Source organism: Saimiri boliviensis, chromosome 1 (genome assembly GCF_048565385.1).
Source record: "Saimiri boliviensis isolate mSaiBol1 chromosome 1, mSaiBol1.pri, whole genome shotgun sequence".
NCBI lineage: Eukaryota > Metazoa > Chordata > Mammalia > Primates > Cebidae > Saimiri > Saimiri boliviensis.
This window is the reverse complement of record NC_133449.1, coordinates 25,394,027-25,408,330: the sequence shown is the minus strand read 5'-3', so window position 1 is coordinate 25,408,330 and position 14,304 is coordinate 25,394,027. Positions and strand designations below refer to the sequence as shown.

Here is a 14,304-nt window from a genome sequence, read left to right as displayed (position 1 = left end):
GAGTCTTGCTTTGTTGCTCTCACTTGTATTGCTCTCATCTGCCTTTCCTCCCAAGAGGCAATCCAATCCTCAGTCCTATACCACACTACGGTAAATTAGATTGTTTGGAAGCAGCTTCCGGAAGCAGGTGGATCTGGGAGATCAGCAGGTGTTACTATACTTTTCTTACTTTGCCAAGTATCAACACATAGATAATGTAACAGAAGATGTCACATTCTGGAACTTTCAGAAGGCTGTTATGGGCACTACAAATAATGGTCTCTGACCACAGAAATAGCTGAATCATTCAGCAAATATTTACTGGGCGCCTGATATGTACAGGCACTGTGCCAGGGACTGAGCTCACCGAAATAAAGAAGACACCATTTCTGTTATTGATGAGTGGCTTCACATGTAAAAAGCGTGGATGCAGTTACTCGTGGCCTTAAAAACAAAGTCACCTAAGTTTGAAGCATTCTGAGGAGACGGAAAGCGCTCTGAGCTGGCAATGTGATTTTTGGTTTCTCCACATCCCAGACTCGTGAGCTTGGCAAGTCACTGAATCTCAGTTGCTTCACCTACCAAATGGGGTTAATAGGTAGACGAGAACTGTTGCCTACCTTCAAAAAGATAACCTCTGTAAAAATGAACATAAATGAGAAAACACAAGCACGGGGCTTATCTAAAGTGATAGTTGGCAGAGGGACGAGGGAGGGAACAGGTCAGCTCCCCAGGTCTAAGCAGCCTGCGCAGCGTCTCGCACCAGGCGGCATCTGCTGGATCAGCCTTCCCGGATGGATCAAGCGCTGCTTCCGCCGCAGATACTAGCTGTAGGTGTGAGCGCCGGGCGTCAGACGCAGAGTGCGGCCGAGGCCTCCCTCGCGCGCATGCTCCTGCGGAGAGGTGGAGACCGGAAGGGTGGGGGCGTGGCGAGGCACCGCAGACCGCCGGCTCGCTCGCTCAGCGGCCCGGCTGTGGAGGCGGGGACGCGCCCGCGCTCGTTCGCGCGGCCTGGTGCGTACAGTAGTGACGGCCGCGCGGGAGCGGTCACATGACCGTAGCGGTAGCCTGTACAGTAAGAACCCAATATGGCAGCGGCGGTAGCAGTGGCAACGGCAGCAGGAGGACCGGCCGCCCCATAGACCCCCCCGCGCACCACCCCCGCCGCTTCCTCTGCTTGGGTGCCCCTCCGGCCTGACTTCCCCTTTCTCCCACCTTTCCCGGCACCGCGGGAAAAGCAGCGCAGGGCAGAGCAGGCAGGGAGGGCTGCCGGAGCCCGGACACGGGAGCCTCCCAGTCAGTTCAAGACCCGACATGAGGGAAAAGGGACGTAGGAAGAAGGGCAGGACCTGGGCGGAGGCCGCCAAGACGGTAAGGGGGAGACAGCGAAGGGGAAGGCCGGGAGGATTTTGCTCCTTGTCGCCCGCCAGTCGCAGGGGAAGGGAGGCCACTGGCTCAGCGACCCGGTGGAGGGGGCACAAAACCGCGCGTAGAGGGCGGCGGTTAGTGTCGGGGTTGCGATCCCTGTGGGAATGGAGGCGCCTGGCGGAACGTGAGCGCCGCGGGGCCATGGCTTCTCTCCGCGTCTGCGGCGAGTCCTCTCGGTGCTTTGGGGCTGTCTCTTGGGGTCACGTCGCTATCACCTCCGCTCTGTGGTAGCCCCCGCCCCGGACGGGGAAGTCTGTGGTGCTTGCACGGTAGCCGGTTCTTCTCCCTTGTGCGGCTGGAGAGCCCCCATTGGATGCAGTTAGGAGAAGGCTTGTGCGTGCATCCAGCCCCGGAAAGGAGAGGGGAGCGCTAGAGCGGGATAGAATTTACCCGTTACGGCGGACATGCCGCCTGACTTCGGGGCCCCTGTTTGTCTGGCTCCCGGAGCGGACGTGAGATCACGAGGCTTTTGTTTTTGTTTGGTGTTGGAGCCGAAAGTGCAGGAGGTGTTTAGAAACGAAGTAACAGGTGGGACTTGTAGAATTTTTTTTTTCCTGTTTCCGTAGAGACCTACTCTGAACAAGGCAGCAATGCATGGTGGGACGTGTAGTTTACCCGGCGTTCACTTTTCCCTAGCCAAAGTGATGGTGGCTTAACGAAGTTGTAATTCTTGGTTAAAACAGTTTTTTCCTCTTAATTCCGTTATGACGAAATTTAGAGATAGGTTTTAAAAAGTGGAATATTGAGGATTAGAGAGAACTTTTTTTTTTCTAGAGAGAACTTTTACCATATTTTAAGAAAAATTAAAAGCGTGTTGTATGCAGAAATGAAATGGTAGGAGATAGTGAAGTTCATTGCATCGTTGAGGGTGCAACAGAAAAATAATAGGACGTTAAACAGCAGCATTTTAATAGTGGAAATTGAAGGGTATTCATCCCTTTAATGGTGAATCATGTCAGTAATAATTGGACACCATAGAGAGCCCTTCTTAGTGAACCCTTTATTATATGTCATATGGTTTATTTTTTAATGAGTTTTAAAAAATATAAAAGTAATGTTCACTGTGGGGAAATTTGGAAAGTTGTAAAAAAGTATCAATAAGACAGTTTTTAAAAAAATCACATTTCACCCCTCGGCTATATCTGCTAATATTTGGTGTATTACAATCTATCTATTCTCTTTTCTGTATTTCCCCAAATCTAGGTCATACTGATTATTGAGACTTGTGCAATTGTTTGTAAACTTTGTGCATTCGTTTTGTAAACCTTATGCATCAGGAGGTTGATTAATCTTGTTTGTATTTCTCTTAGTTGGAAATGTAAAAAAAGTTAAGAAATAATAGCACTTTTTTACTTACTGTGTGTTTTCACTTACAGTGTATCTTCGTATAGCTTCCTGTGCTAGTATTTTCCCTCTAAAAGATAAGACTCTAGAAATACTTTTTTTTTTTTTTTTTTTTTTTTTGATGGAGAAGGCTGCTTCTCACAGAAGGCTATTTTAGTCTCTCTTTGGTGGATACTTCAAGACTTCTTTCTGTTAAAGAAGCATGATGAATTTTAATTATAGGTAAGCAGACCTGGTCCCTAATTTATGGCAATTAATTTTAGGTTTCTAGGATCTTTAAAATTGTTATTTTAATTTAAAAAAATACAGAGACAGGGTCTTGTTTTGTCGCCCAGGCAGGTCTGGTCTTGAACTCCTGGGCTCAAGCAGTCCTCCTGCCTTGATCTCTCAAAGCACTAATATTACAGAAGTTTCTAGAATCTTAAGAGTGTTTTTTGATTTTATGATCCCTTTGATAAAATCTAGCCATTGGGAGATTGTGACGAATAGGAAAAATTATTCTGCATCTACTTAGCTTCTATTAGACTGTTTGCTCATTTCATGCCCTAACTAGCTATGTGAAAATATAATACTTAAAAGTTGGAAAGACTACTTTGATTAGTAGAGTTCCTGAGGGAACCAGTATATTAGTAGCTTGGTGTTTTTCTTTGATTCTGGCAAATACATAAATCCCCAGTCTCAGTGAAAATGTATTTTAGAAAGAGAATGATGACGCTTAAGTTTTTCTTTGTCTAGTAGCCAAAATCTAGAAAACACTAATTTTTTTGGGTTATTTTATTACCTATATGTGAGGGGATTAAACTAAATCTCAGTGTTCAAAATATTTCTGTCTTTAGGAGAAATAGATGAAAATGAAAGGACTGGGCAAAGATACATCTGTAATATTTCAGACTGCAGAATAATGAAATCAGAAAATTAGTGGTTTGACAAACGAAAGTAACTTTGACCTAAGTAAGAATGCTAGTATTTAGATCAAGAGGAATAGGAAAAGAGATTTTAAGTCTTAAACTTATTTCTTAGGCATTAGGATGTCAAGTGATCTAGAAACAGTTTCATCAAGAAAGCAAGTGTCTTTTTTTTTTTTTTCATGTGTTCTTGGTACCTTCATAGTAGAGCTATCATATTTTGGAGAGTACTATTGAAGTTGTTTTCCTAACCAATAATATAGCAACAGATATATTCAACACAGTAAATGTATATATGTGATACTGGGATGATACGGGCTGTGTGTGTGTGTGTGTGTGTGTGTGTGTGTGTGGGAGAGCTACATGATTTGAGGTAAGGTTACTATAAGAACGCAAAATAGTAAGATTCATAATTATCATTATCACTTTATTTATTTATTTAGAGTGGGTTTTGCTGTGCTGGCCAGGCAGGAGTGCAGTGGCTTCACATGTATGATCGTAGTATACTACAGCCTTGAACTTTTGGGCTCAAGTGATCATCCTACCTGAGCTTCCCAAGTAGCTGGGACTAGAGGCATGTGTCACTGGTCTGGCTTCATAGCTATTATATTAGACGATGCCAAAAGGGTGATAAAATGAACTTGAATGTATACACTCGCCCCAGTAACTAAGGACACCAGAGAGAGGTGATATAGCTGTGATTTAGCTGATCTTTTTTTTTTTTTTTTTTGAGACAGAGTTTCGCTCTTGTTACCCAGGCTGGAGTGCAATGGCGCGATCTCGGCTCACCACAACCTCCGCCTCCTGGGTTCAGGCAATTCTCCTGCCTCAGCCTCCTGAGTAGCTGGGATTACAGGCACGGGCCACCATGCCCAGCTAATTTTTTTGTATTTTTAGTAGAGACGGGGTTTCACCATGTTGACCAGGATGGTCTCGATCTCTTGACCTCGTGATCCACCTGCCTTGGCCTCCCAAAGTGCTGGGATTACAAGCTTGAGCCACTGTGCCCGGCCCCGATTGAGCTGATCTTGAATGCTCATTGACTACACTGCACTGACTCCCTGTTGATCTTGTTTGTCTTATTTAAATATGCTAGTTACAAAAAGCATTATTCTAGTATTTAGTTAATAGTTTCACGTGTTTTACTTTTTCTTTTCTTTTTTTTTTTTTTTGAGACAGGATCTTGCTCTGTTGCCCAAGCTGGTGTGCAGTGCCGTAATGGTGGCTCATGGCAACCTCAGCCAACCCCTCAAGCAATCCTCCTGCCTCAGTCTCCTGAGTAGCTGGGACTGCAGGTGTGCGCCACCACTCCCAGATAATTATTATTATTATTATTATTTTTTGTAGAGATAGGGTCTCCCTGTGTTGCTGAGGCTGGTCTCGAACTCCTGGGCTCAAGTGATAGTCCTGCCTCAGCTTCTCAAAGTACTGAGATTATAGATGTGGGCCATCATACTCAGCTGCATGTTTTAAATTTTAAGGACAGTAGTGGTGGTGGTAATGAATGATTTGGGTGAGCTATATATAGTGTAGTGTTTACTACAATTTAAATTGAAAAACTTGTACTTAACCAGGGATATTGAGAACTATTACACTCACTTTATTTTTTGAGGCAGGGTCTCACTGTGTCACCAAGGCTAAAGTGCAATTTTGTGATCATGGCTCACTGCAACTTCCAGCTGCTGGGCTCAAGGGCTCCCCCTGCCTTAGCCTGTGGAGTAGCTAGTAGTACACACATGTGCCACCATGCCCAGCTAATTTGTGTGTGTGTGTGTGTGTGTGTGTATGTGTATGTGAGAGAGGGGATCTCACTCATTTGCCCAGGCTGGAATGCGGTGGTGTGATCTTGGCTCACTGCAACTTCTGCCTGCTGGGCTCGAGGAGTTGTCCTGGTTGAGCTTCCCAAGTAGTTTGGACTACAGGCATGTGCTGCTATGCCCGGCTGATTTTTTCTATTGATGGGGTTTCACCATGTCTCACAGGCTGGTCTCAAACTCCTGGACTCAGGTGATTTGTCCACCTCAGCCTCCCAGTGTGATGGGATTATAGGTGTGAGCCACTGCACAGGGCCCACAGCTAAAGCTAATTTTTAAACTTTTTTTGTAGAGACAGGGTCTCACCAAGTTTCCCAGGCGGGTCTCACCAATTTTCCCAGGCTGGTCTCGAACTCCTAGACTCAAGTGATCTGCCTGCCTCAGCCTCCCAGAGTATTAGGATTACAGGTGTGAGCCACTGCACCTTGCCTGCGTTGACTTGAGAATTATGTTCAAAGTTAGGCTCATTAAAAAGAAAGATGAATCGTCTAAATATTTGATTACATCCTGAGGATTCTAGCAGTTTTTGCAAAGCAGAACTTTGAAAATAGCAGTCTTATTGATCTTGTTTACTTTTTGACTTTTCCTTTCTTACCCATCGCTGGAGAAGCATTAAAAGGCAAAAGAGTCCCAAAAGGACAAATGTATCTGTGTGATGGTAGGTGAAGGAGATGGAGAGGCAGACTTTAGAGATTATACACTGAAGGGACGTTGGGTATTTTTTTGGGAGGAAAGTGATGAAAAATATGAGAAACAAGGTGTGGGTGTTAGAGATGAGGAACATAACCTGTAGTGTAGATCTTTGGAATATAATTTGTAGACTGAAGAAAAAGTCTTTTTTTTTTTTTTTAATTTATGTAGACCTGATTCATTGATTAATATTTTGAATGTACACAAGATTTTAGTTTTTGTCATTTACCTTATTTAATTTTAGGGAATAGGGTAGAAGATAGAAAATTTCCATTAAAGGGGTAACACTGGTAGGCTCATTACTTTGATGTAGGAAGGGTAGAAAATGGAAATATTATTATTTTCTGAGATGAAGTCTCACTCCGTTGCCCAGGTTGGAGTGCAGTGGTGCGATCTTGGCTCACTGCAACCTCCACCTCCCAGATTCAAGCGATTCTTCTGCCCCAGCCCTCCAAGTAGCTCAGATGATCACACGTGGCCAATTTTTATTATATGAACTTTAGAAAGTAAAACTGGGCAGAATCTTGGCTCATGGATTATATAAAAATTAGTGAGAAAGCATTATCAGTGGCATACGCTAAACATTGAGAAACTGAGAGCTAAGCTATGAGGACACAAAGGCCTAAGAATGATAGAATGGACTTTGGGGACTCTGGGTGGGGGAAGGGTAGGAGGGGGATGAGGGATAAAAGACTAAACATTGAGTACAGTGTGCACTGATCAGGTGATGGGTGCACCAAAATCTCAGAAGTCACCACTAAAGAACTTACCATGTAACCAAACACTACCTGTTCACCAAAAAGTATTGGGGGGGAAAAAAGAACTTACAACCCCCCCCAGGAGCCAATAAATAGAGACTTCTGGGAAAAAAAAATCTTCTGAGAAACCGTCTGGGCCCTGTCCTTTTTGATGAGCTAATTCCTTGATAATTTTGTGTATTCTGTGGAACTTAGTTTGGCTAAGCATCCTCTCACCACGAGGGTCAATTTTAGTAAATTGTATTTTCATTAACAATTATCCATATAATATAGATTTTCAAATTTATTTGCTTAAAGCTGTGGAAAATCTCTTAGAATTTAAATTTTTTTCTCTTTATAGTTATTTTTCCCTTATTGATGCTTACTTTGTATATTTGTATTACTGTCTTTTTTCTTTGTTAATTTTGCTAGTGTTTTTTTTTTTGTGGGGTGTTTTTTTTTTCCTCCAAAGAAAAGGATTTTGTTTATGAATTGTTTTTCTATTTTCTGACCTCATTAGTTCATTTAAACCTTTACAATTTAACTCTTAGGCTTTGTTTTGGTTTCCTTTGTTACTATTCTAGCTATTTGAGTTGGGAATTTATTTATTTTATTTTTTATTATTTATTTATTTATTTAGTTAGTTTTTTCGAGACAGAGTTTCACTCTTGTTACCCAGGCTGGAGTGCAATGGCGCGATCTCGGCTCACCGCAACCTCGGCCTCCTGGGTTCAGGCAATTCTCCTGCCTCAGCCTCCTGAGTAGCTGGGATTACAGGCACGCGCCACCATGCCCAGCTAATTTTTTGTATTTTTAGTAGAGACGGGGTTTCACCATGTTGACCAGGATGGTCTTGATCTCTTGACCTTGTGATCCACCTGCCTTGGCCTCCCAAAGTGCTGGGATTACAGGCTTGAGCCACCGCTCCTGGCCCTATTTTTTATTTTTTATTTTTTATTTTTTATTTATTTTATTTTATTTTATTTTTTTGAGACGGAGTTTCGCTCTTGTTACCCAGGCTGGAGTGCAATGGCACAACCTCCGCCTCCTGGGTTCAGGCAATTCTCCTGCCTCAGCCTCCTGAGTAGCTGGGATTACAGGCACGTGCCACCATGCCCAGCTAATTTTTTGTATTTTTAGTAGAGAAGGGGTTTCACCATGTTGACCAGGATGGTCTCGATCTCTTGACCTCGTGATCCACCCGCCTCGGCCTCCCAAAGTGCTGGGATTACAGGCTTGAGCAACCGCGCCCGGCCTTTTTTATTTTTTTTAAAATGAGTCTCACTCTGTCACCCAGGCTGGAGTGCAGTGGCCGATCTTGGCTCACTGCAACCTTTGCCTTCCCGGATTCAAATGATTCTCCTGCCTCAGCCTCCCAAATAGCTGGGATTACAGGTGCTTGCCACAGTGCCCAGCTAATTTTTGTATTTTTAGTAGAGATGGGGTGTCACCATGTTGGCCAGGATGGTCTCGATCTTTTTGGCCTTGTGATCCGCCCACCTCTCCCTCCAAAGTGCTGGGATTACAGGCATGAGCCACCGCACCTGGCCTATTTATTTTAATTTTTAATTTTTTTTTTTCCCTTGAGACAGTGTCTTGCATGTTGCCCAGACTGGAGTGCAGTGGCTTGATCTCAGCTCACTGCAGCTTCTGCCTCCCAGGCTCAAGGGATCCGCTTGCCTCAGCCTCCCAAGTACCTGGGACCAAAAGCACACACTACCATGCCTGGCTAACTTTTGTATTTTTTTGTCGAGAGGGGGTTTTGCCACGCTGCCTGGCCTGGTCTCAAATCCCTGGGCTCTAGCGATCTGCCTGTCTTGGCCTCCTAAAGTGTTTGGATTGCAGGTGTGAGCCACTGTGCTCTGCTAATTTTTAATTGATGTAGCTCTTTGGTCTGGTGAATTTTCCTCTGATCTCTGCTTTACATTTATCCCGTAGATCTATATGCAAAATTTTTACTCATTGTTTTTCTGAAATTCTATAGTTTATTTCTCCTTTCACCCAAGAGTTTAATACAAAGTTCTTTAATTAAAAAAAAAATCGAGAAACTGCTCTCATGCATAATTTTCAAAACAACTGTGTATTTATATTCATGAAATTACTTTCTGCAAGTCTGTTAGTATTAGGTGGTTTGATATAACACTTTGCTTGACTTATCTTCCTTCTTGCCGTATTATTTAAAGTTCTCCTGCATAAATTTTGTGTTAATTTTGTAATTTTGTCTGTCCTGTTTTTATTTCTCTATCTGGAAAGCAGACAAGCCTCCTAGCTTGTTGAAGGGGGGTGGAAAAAGGCAGAATCTTTTTTGAACACTTAAATTAAAAAATTCTGGCCGGGCGCGGTGGCTCATGCCTGTAATCCCAGCACTTTGGGAGGCCGAGGTGGGTGGATCACGAGGTCAGGAGATCGAGACCATCCAGGCCAACATGGTGAAACCCCGTCTCTACTAAAAATACAAAAAATTAGCTGGGCATGGTGGCGCGTGCCTGTAATCCCAGCTACTCAGGAGGCTGAGGCAGGAGAATTGCCTGAACCCAGGAGGTGGAGGTTGCGGTGAGCCAAGATTGTGCCATTGCACTCCAGCCTGGGTAACGAGTGAAACTCCGTCTCAAAAAAAAAAAAAAAAAAAAAATTCTGTGAAAGGTGCTGCTGCTGCTGCTGCTACTTCTGCATCTCATAGAATTCTGAAAGGCGTTGAGAAAATAACCTCTGGTTTGCGAAAGTCCTTGCTGCTTTCCCATCCACAGATTCGTCTATGCTTGAGAGGCTGGACAGTTTTGCTGTGGGTGAAGGGACATTTTTTTTCCCCCACTACAAAAGCTGTCTGAAAGGAGGCCAGTGTGTGGAAGATATAACTAAACTTGCTATCTTTGTTATGTTTACAAGAGAACTCTGAATGCTCCTCTAGTTCTGTATTCTTTCTTTTTACATCTCACAGAGGCCGTCCTCATAGTTTATGATATTTTATAATTTAGTATTTTTAGTACAGTGTGATTTATGTTTTTACTGTTAAAAGGTTATTGAATGTACTAAATTTTAGAATATTAAATATGATTTTAAAATAGTGATACTTGCTTTAAATTTATTTCCTATTCCATATAGGCTCATTTTTTTTTTTTAAACAAACAAGTAGAAGTATATAAAGAGTTAATCCTGGATGATTCAGTATACTGAAAATGGAGATTAAGTATGTCTGAGTACTGAAATATTAAAAATATTTACCGTACTGAAATTAACTGTGGTTGATAGCTTGTTACATATGGCTTTCTGGATTTTTTACCCTGTTTATTCAAACAGGTATACCTATATTTTACATGAAATTCTATAACTTTATGAATATCATGGATATCTTTTCATGTCATAACTTGTATATTTAATATCTGCTTTCTTTTTTTTTTCCTTTTCTTTTTTGAGATGGGGTCTTGCTTTGTTGCCCAGGCTGAAGTGCAGTGGCATTCCCAGCTCACTACAGCCTTGACCTCCTGGGCTTAAACTGTCCTACTGCCTCAGCTTTCTGAATAGCCAGGATGACAGGCATGTGCTATCATAACAGGTTGTTGTTATTTATTTATTTATTTTCAGACAGAGTCTTGCTCTGTCACCAGGCTGGAGTGCAGTGGTATGATCTCGGCAACCTCCGTCTCCTGGGTTCAAGCGATTCTCCTGCTTCAGCCTCCCAAGTAGCTGGGACTATAGGTGCATGCCACCACGCCTGGTTAATTTTTGTATTTTTAGTAGAGACAGGGTTCGCCATGTTGGCCAGGATGGTCTTGATCTCTTGATCTCGTGATCCACCTGCCTTGGTCTCCCAAAGTGCTGGGATTACAGGTGTGAGCCATCGTGCCTGATCGCCAGGTTAATTATTAATTAAAAAAATATATATATATATATTTTTTTGTACAGATGGGGGTCTCACTATGTTCCCTACCCAGGCTGTATTACATCTTCTGAAGATGCATCTGAGCTGTTAGCTGGCATGGTGAATTGAGGCTCTAGTGGAGATTCTGTAGTAAAGAGCTTCTGTAAGTTCACAAATGCTTCTTTCATCTTAAAGCCTAGGCTGTGCACGGTGGCTCACACCTGTAATCCCAGCACTTTGGGAGGCTGAGGTAGGGAGATCACAAGGCCAAGAGATAAAGACCATCCTGGCCAACATGGTGAAACCCTGTCTCTACTAAAAATACAAAAATTAACTGGGCGTGGTGGCAGGCATCTGTAAACCCAGCTACTCAAGAGGCTGAGGCAGGAAAATCCCTTGAACCTGGGAGGCAGAGGTTGCAGTAAGCCGAGATCTCACCGTTGTACTCTAGCCTGGATGACAAGAGCAAAAACCCTGTCTCAAAAACAAAAAAACAAAAGGCTTTCATTTAAAGTGTTTTTACTTGTAGACCTTAACTAAGTTTCTTACATAGGAATGCTAAATCTTTTTTTTTTGGGGGGGGTAACTTTTAAAAATTGGAGATAAAAGAGAAGATTATTTTTCTCACTTTTTGGAGACAGCATTTCACTCTGTTGCCTAGGCTGGAGTAAGTACAGTGGTGTGATCTCAGCTCATTGCAGCCTTGACCTCCCAGGCTCAGGTGATCCTTCTACCCCATCCTCTCTAGAAGCTGGGACTACAGGCACGTGCCACCATGCCTGGCTAATTTTTTGTATTTTTGTAGGGACAGGGTTTTAGCGTGTTGCCTTTGGTAGTCTTGAATTCCTGGGCTCAAGCAATCCTCTCGCCTTGGCCTCCCAAAATGCTTGAATTACATGTGTGAGCCATTGCCCCCAGTGTGTTCTCACTTTTAAGAGAGGATAATTTGAATAAAACTAGTCAAATATATTAAGTATTGTTTGCCATGAAAACTGAGTATCTCTGTGAAAGAAAATTATACTGAGACACACCAAGCTGTTTGCCTCCGAAGACTCTCTTGAGTTACATTTGGATGTTGGGAAATGTCTGTGATAATTCCTACGTCTGACATTGCTTGACAGAACAAAACTTGGTTAACGGTACAAATGCATGTAGTTAGTTAGTTCATCGTGGGCATCTGAGGGCACTGTAAAACTTAACTATTTATAACATCCTCTGAGTAAGTGGATCATCTTTTGGCAAAAATTATGTTGTGAAAGAGTTTCCATTTGAAAATTTGGCTACTGACATTAATTAGGAGTTGATACTAGAATGGGCTTTCATTGACCTTCACAGCCTGGGATGGCCCATGTCATCTTTAATCTTTAACTCAGTGATGTTTGAATTATTCAGTAGTTGGCTTAGCCATATTCAATTTCAAATAAGTGTTCAATGGTGTTAGTGACTTATTTCTAAATGGTACACAACATTTTAAAAGTTTGCTATTGATTTATAGTGATGAGTTTCCTGTCTGATTTGAGAGGTTCTGACAAATTTTGTAAGAAACAGATGTAACCATGAAATACGTTAGTGTTATGAAAGATTTTCTTTTTTTGTGTATATTTTGTGTTTGTGTAAGAATGTAAAAGGGATGGATTACAAGATAAAGATAATAGAAAAATGGTTTTCATACTAAAAGACATAAAAGACGTAATGGAAAAAGGACTTTTTTTTTTTTTTTTTTTTGAGATGGAGTCTCGCTCTGTCACCCAGGCTGTAGTGCAGTGGCATGATCTCAGTTTATTGCAACCTCCGCCTCCTGGGTTCAAGCAATTATCCTGCCTCAGCCTCCTGAGTAGCTGGGACTACAGACATGTGCTACTATGCCTGGCTAATTTTTTTTTTATTTTTTGCAGAGACAGGATTTCACCGTGTTAGCCAGATGGTCTGGATCTCCTGACCTTGTGATCCGCCAGCCTCAACCTCCCAAAGTACTGGGGTTACAGGTGTGAGCCACCACACCAGTGGAAAAAGGACTATTTTTAATAACTTGTGAAGGCCTTTTTTTTTTTTTTTTTTTAAATGATACTGTCTTGCTCTGTTGCTCAGGCTGCAGTGGTGTGATCATGGTTCACTACAGCCTCAAACTCCTGGGTTCAAGAGATCTTCCTGTCTCCAGTGTCCAGAGTAGCTAAGACCTCAGACTTGTGTCACCAAGCCTGGCTAATTTTAAAATTAAAATTTTTGTTGTTGTCGTTGTTGAGATAGAGTATTACTACGTTGCCTGGGCTGTCTAGAACTCCTGGGCTCAAGTGACCTTCCTACCTTGGCCTCTGCAAGTGCTCGGATTACAGGCATGAGCCACCATGCCTGGCTGAGACTAGTCTTAACAATAAAAATGTGGACCCTATTTAAGAAAACTAATTATTAGTTGGTGGTTAGGAACATTGACTTTGAATCACACAGATCTGAATTTGATCTTGGCTTTACTGTTCATTGTATTAGCTTGAGCTAGTTATTTAAACCAGTGCTTAGACATTGATGTGCATAACAATCATCTGGGGATCTTGTTATAAGACAGATTTTGATTCAGTAGGTCTGTGGTATGGCCAGAGAGTCTTCATTTTTTTTTTTTTTTTTTTTTTTGAGACGGAGTTTCGCTCTTGTTAACCCAGGCTGGAGTGCAATGGCACGATCTCGGCTCACCACAACCTCCGCCTCCTGGGTTCAGGCAATTCTCCTGCCTCAGCCTCCTGAGTAGCTGGGATTACAGGCACACGCCACCATGCCCAGCTAATTTTTTTTTTTGTATTTTTAGTAGAGACGGGGTTTCACCATGTTGACCAGGATGGTCTCGATCTCTCGACCTCGTGATCCACCCGCCTCGGCCTCCCAAAGTGCTGGGATTACAGGCTTGAGCCACCGCGCCCGGCCGAGTCTTCATTTTTAACAGGTTCCCAGGTGATTCTGGTGCTATGGTCCAAGGACCATATTTGGAGTTGTAAGACTTTATGTTTTCTAAGCTGTCTCAATTTCCCCAACTTTAAAATGGAGATAATAAACCTTCCATTTGGGGTGTTAGGTGATGAGGCAAAAATGTATAAAAAGTTATTTGTACAATGTCTGGCATATTGTAAGCACTGTTTTTAAATATTACTTAGAAATTAATAAACGTGAATTATTTTGTGTTTCTGAGTAGGAAAACTAAATACATAAAGATGTTATTTCTGAGCCAGCTCACACCTGTAATCCCAGCACTTTGGGAGGCCAAGATGGAAGGATCACTTGAGGCCAGGAGCTGGATACCAGTCTGGGCAACAAAGCAAGACCCCATCTTTATTTAAAAAAATGGGAGCAAGAGAGCAATGTTATTTCTTTCTTTTTTTTTTTTTTTTTTTTTTGAGACGGAGTTTCGCTCTTGTTACCCAGGCTGGAGTGCAATGGCACGATCTCGGCTCACCGCAACCTCCGCCTCCTAGGTTCAGGCAATTCTCCTGCCTCAGCCTCCTGAGTAGCTGGGATTACAGGCACGCGCCACCATGCCCAGCTAATTTTTGTATTTTTAGTAA

At 42.6% G+C, this 14,304-nt stretch overlaps 1 protein-coding gene across 3 annotated transcripts in view; it reads left to right on the top strand.

Moving 5' to 3' along the window:
- Window positions 1-1,027: 1,027 nt before the first annotated feature.
- ASXL2 (ASXL transcriptional regulator 2) overlaps window positions 1,028-14,304 on the top strand; it is a 159,080-nt gene continuing 145,803 nt past the window's right edge. For all 3 annotated transcript variants that reach the window (XM_074395086.1, XM_074395090.1, XM_074395092.1), the window contains exon 1: window positions 1,028-1,350. In XM_074395086.1, coding sequence (XP_074251187.1) covers window positions 1,294-1,350 — 57 coding nt within the window. In that variant the 5' untranslated portion in view covers window positions 1,028-1,293. The remainder of the gene's footprint in view (window positions 1,351-14,304) is intronic.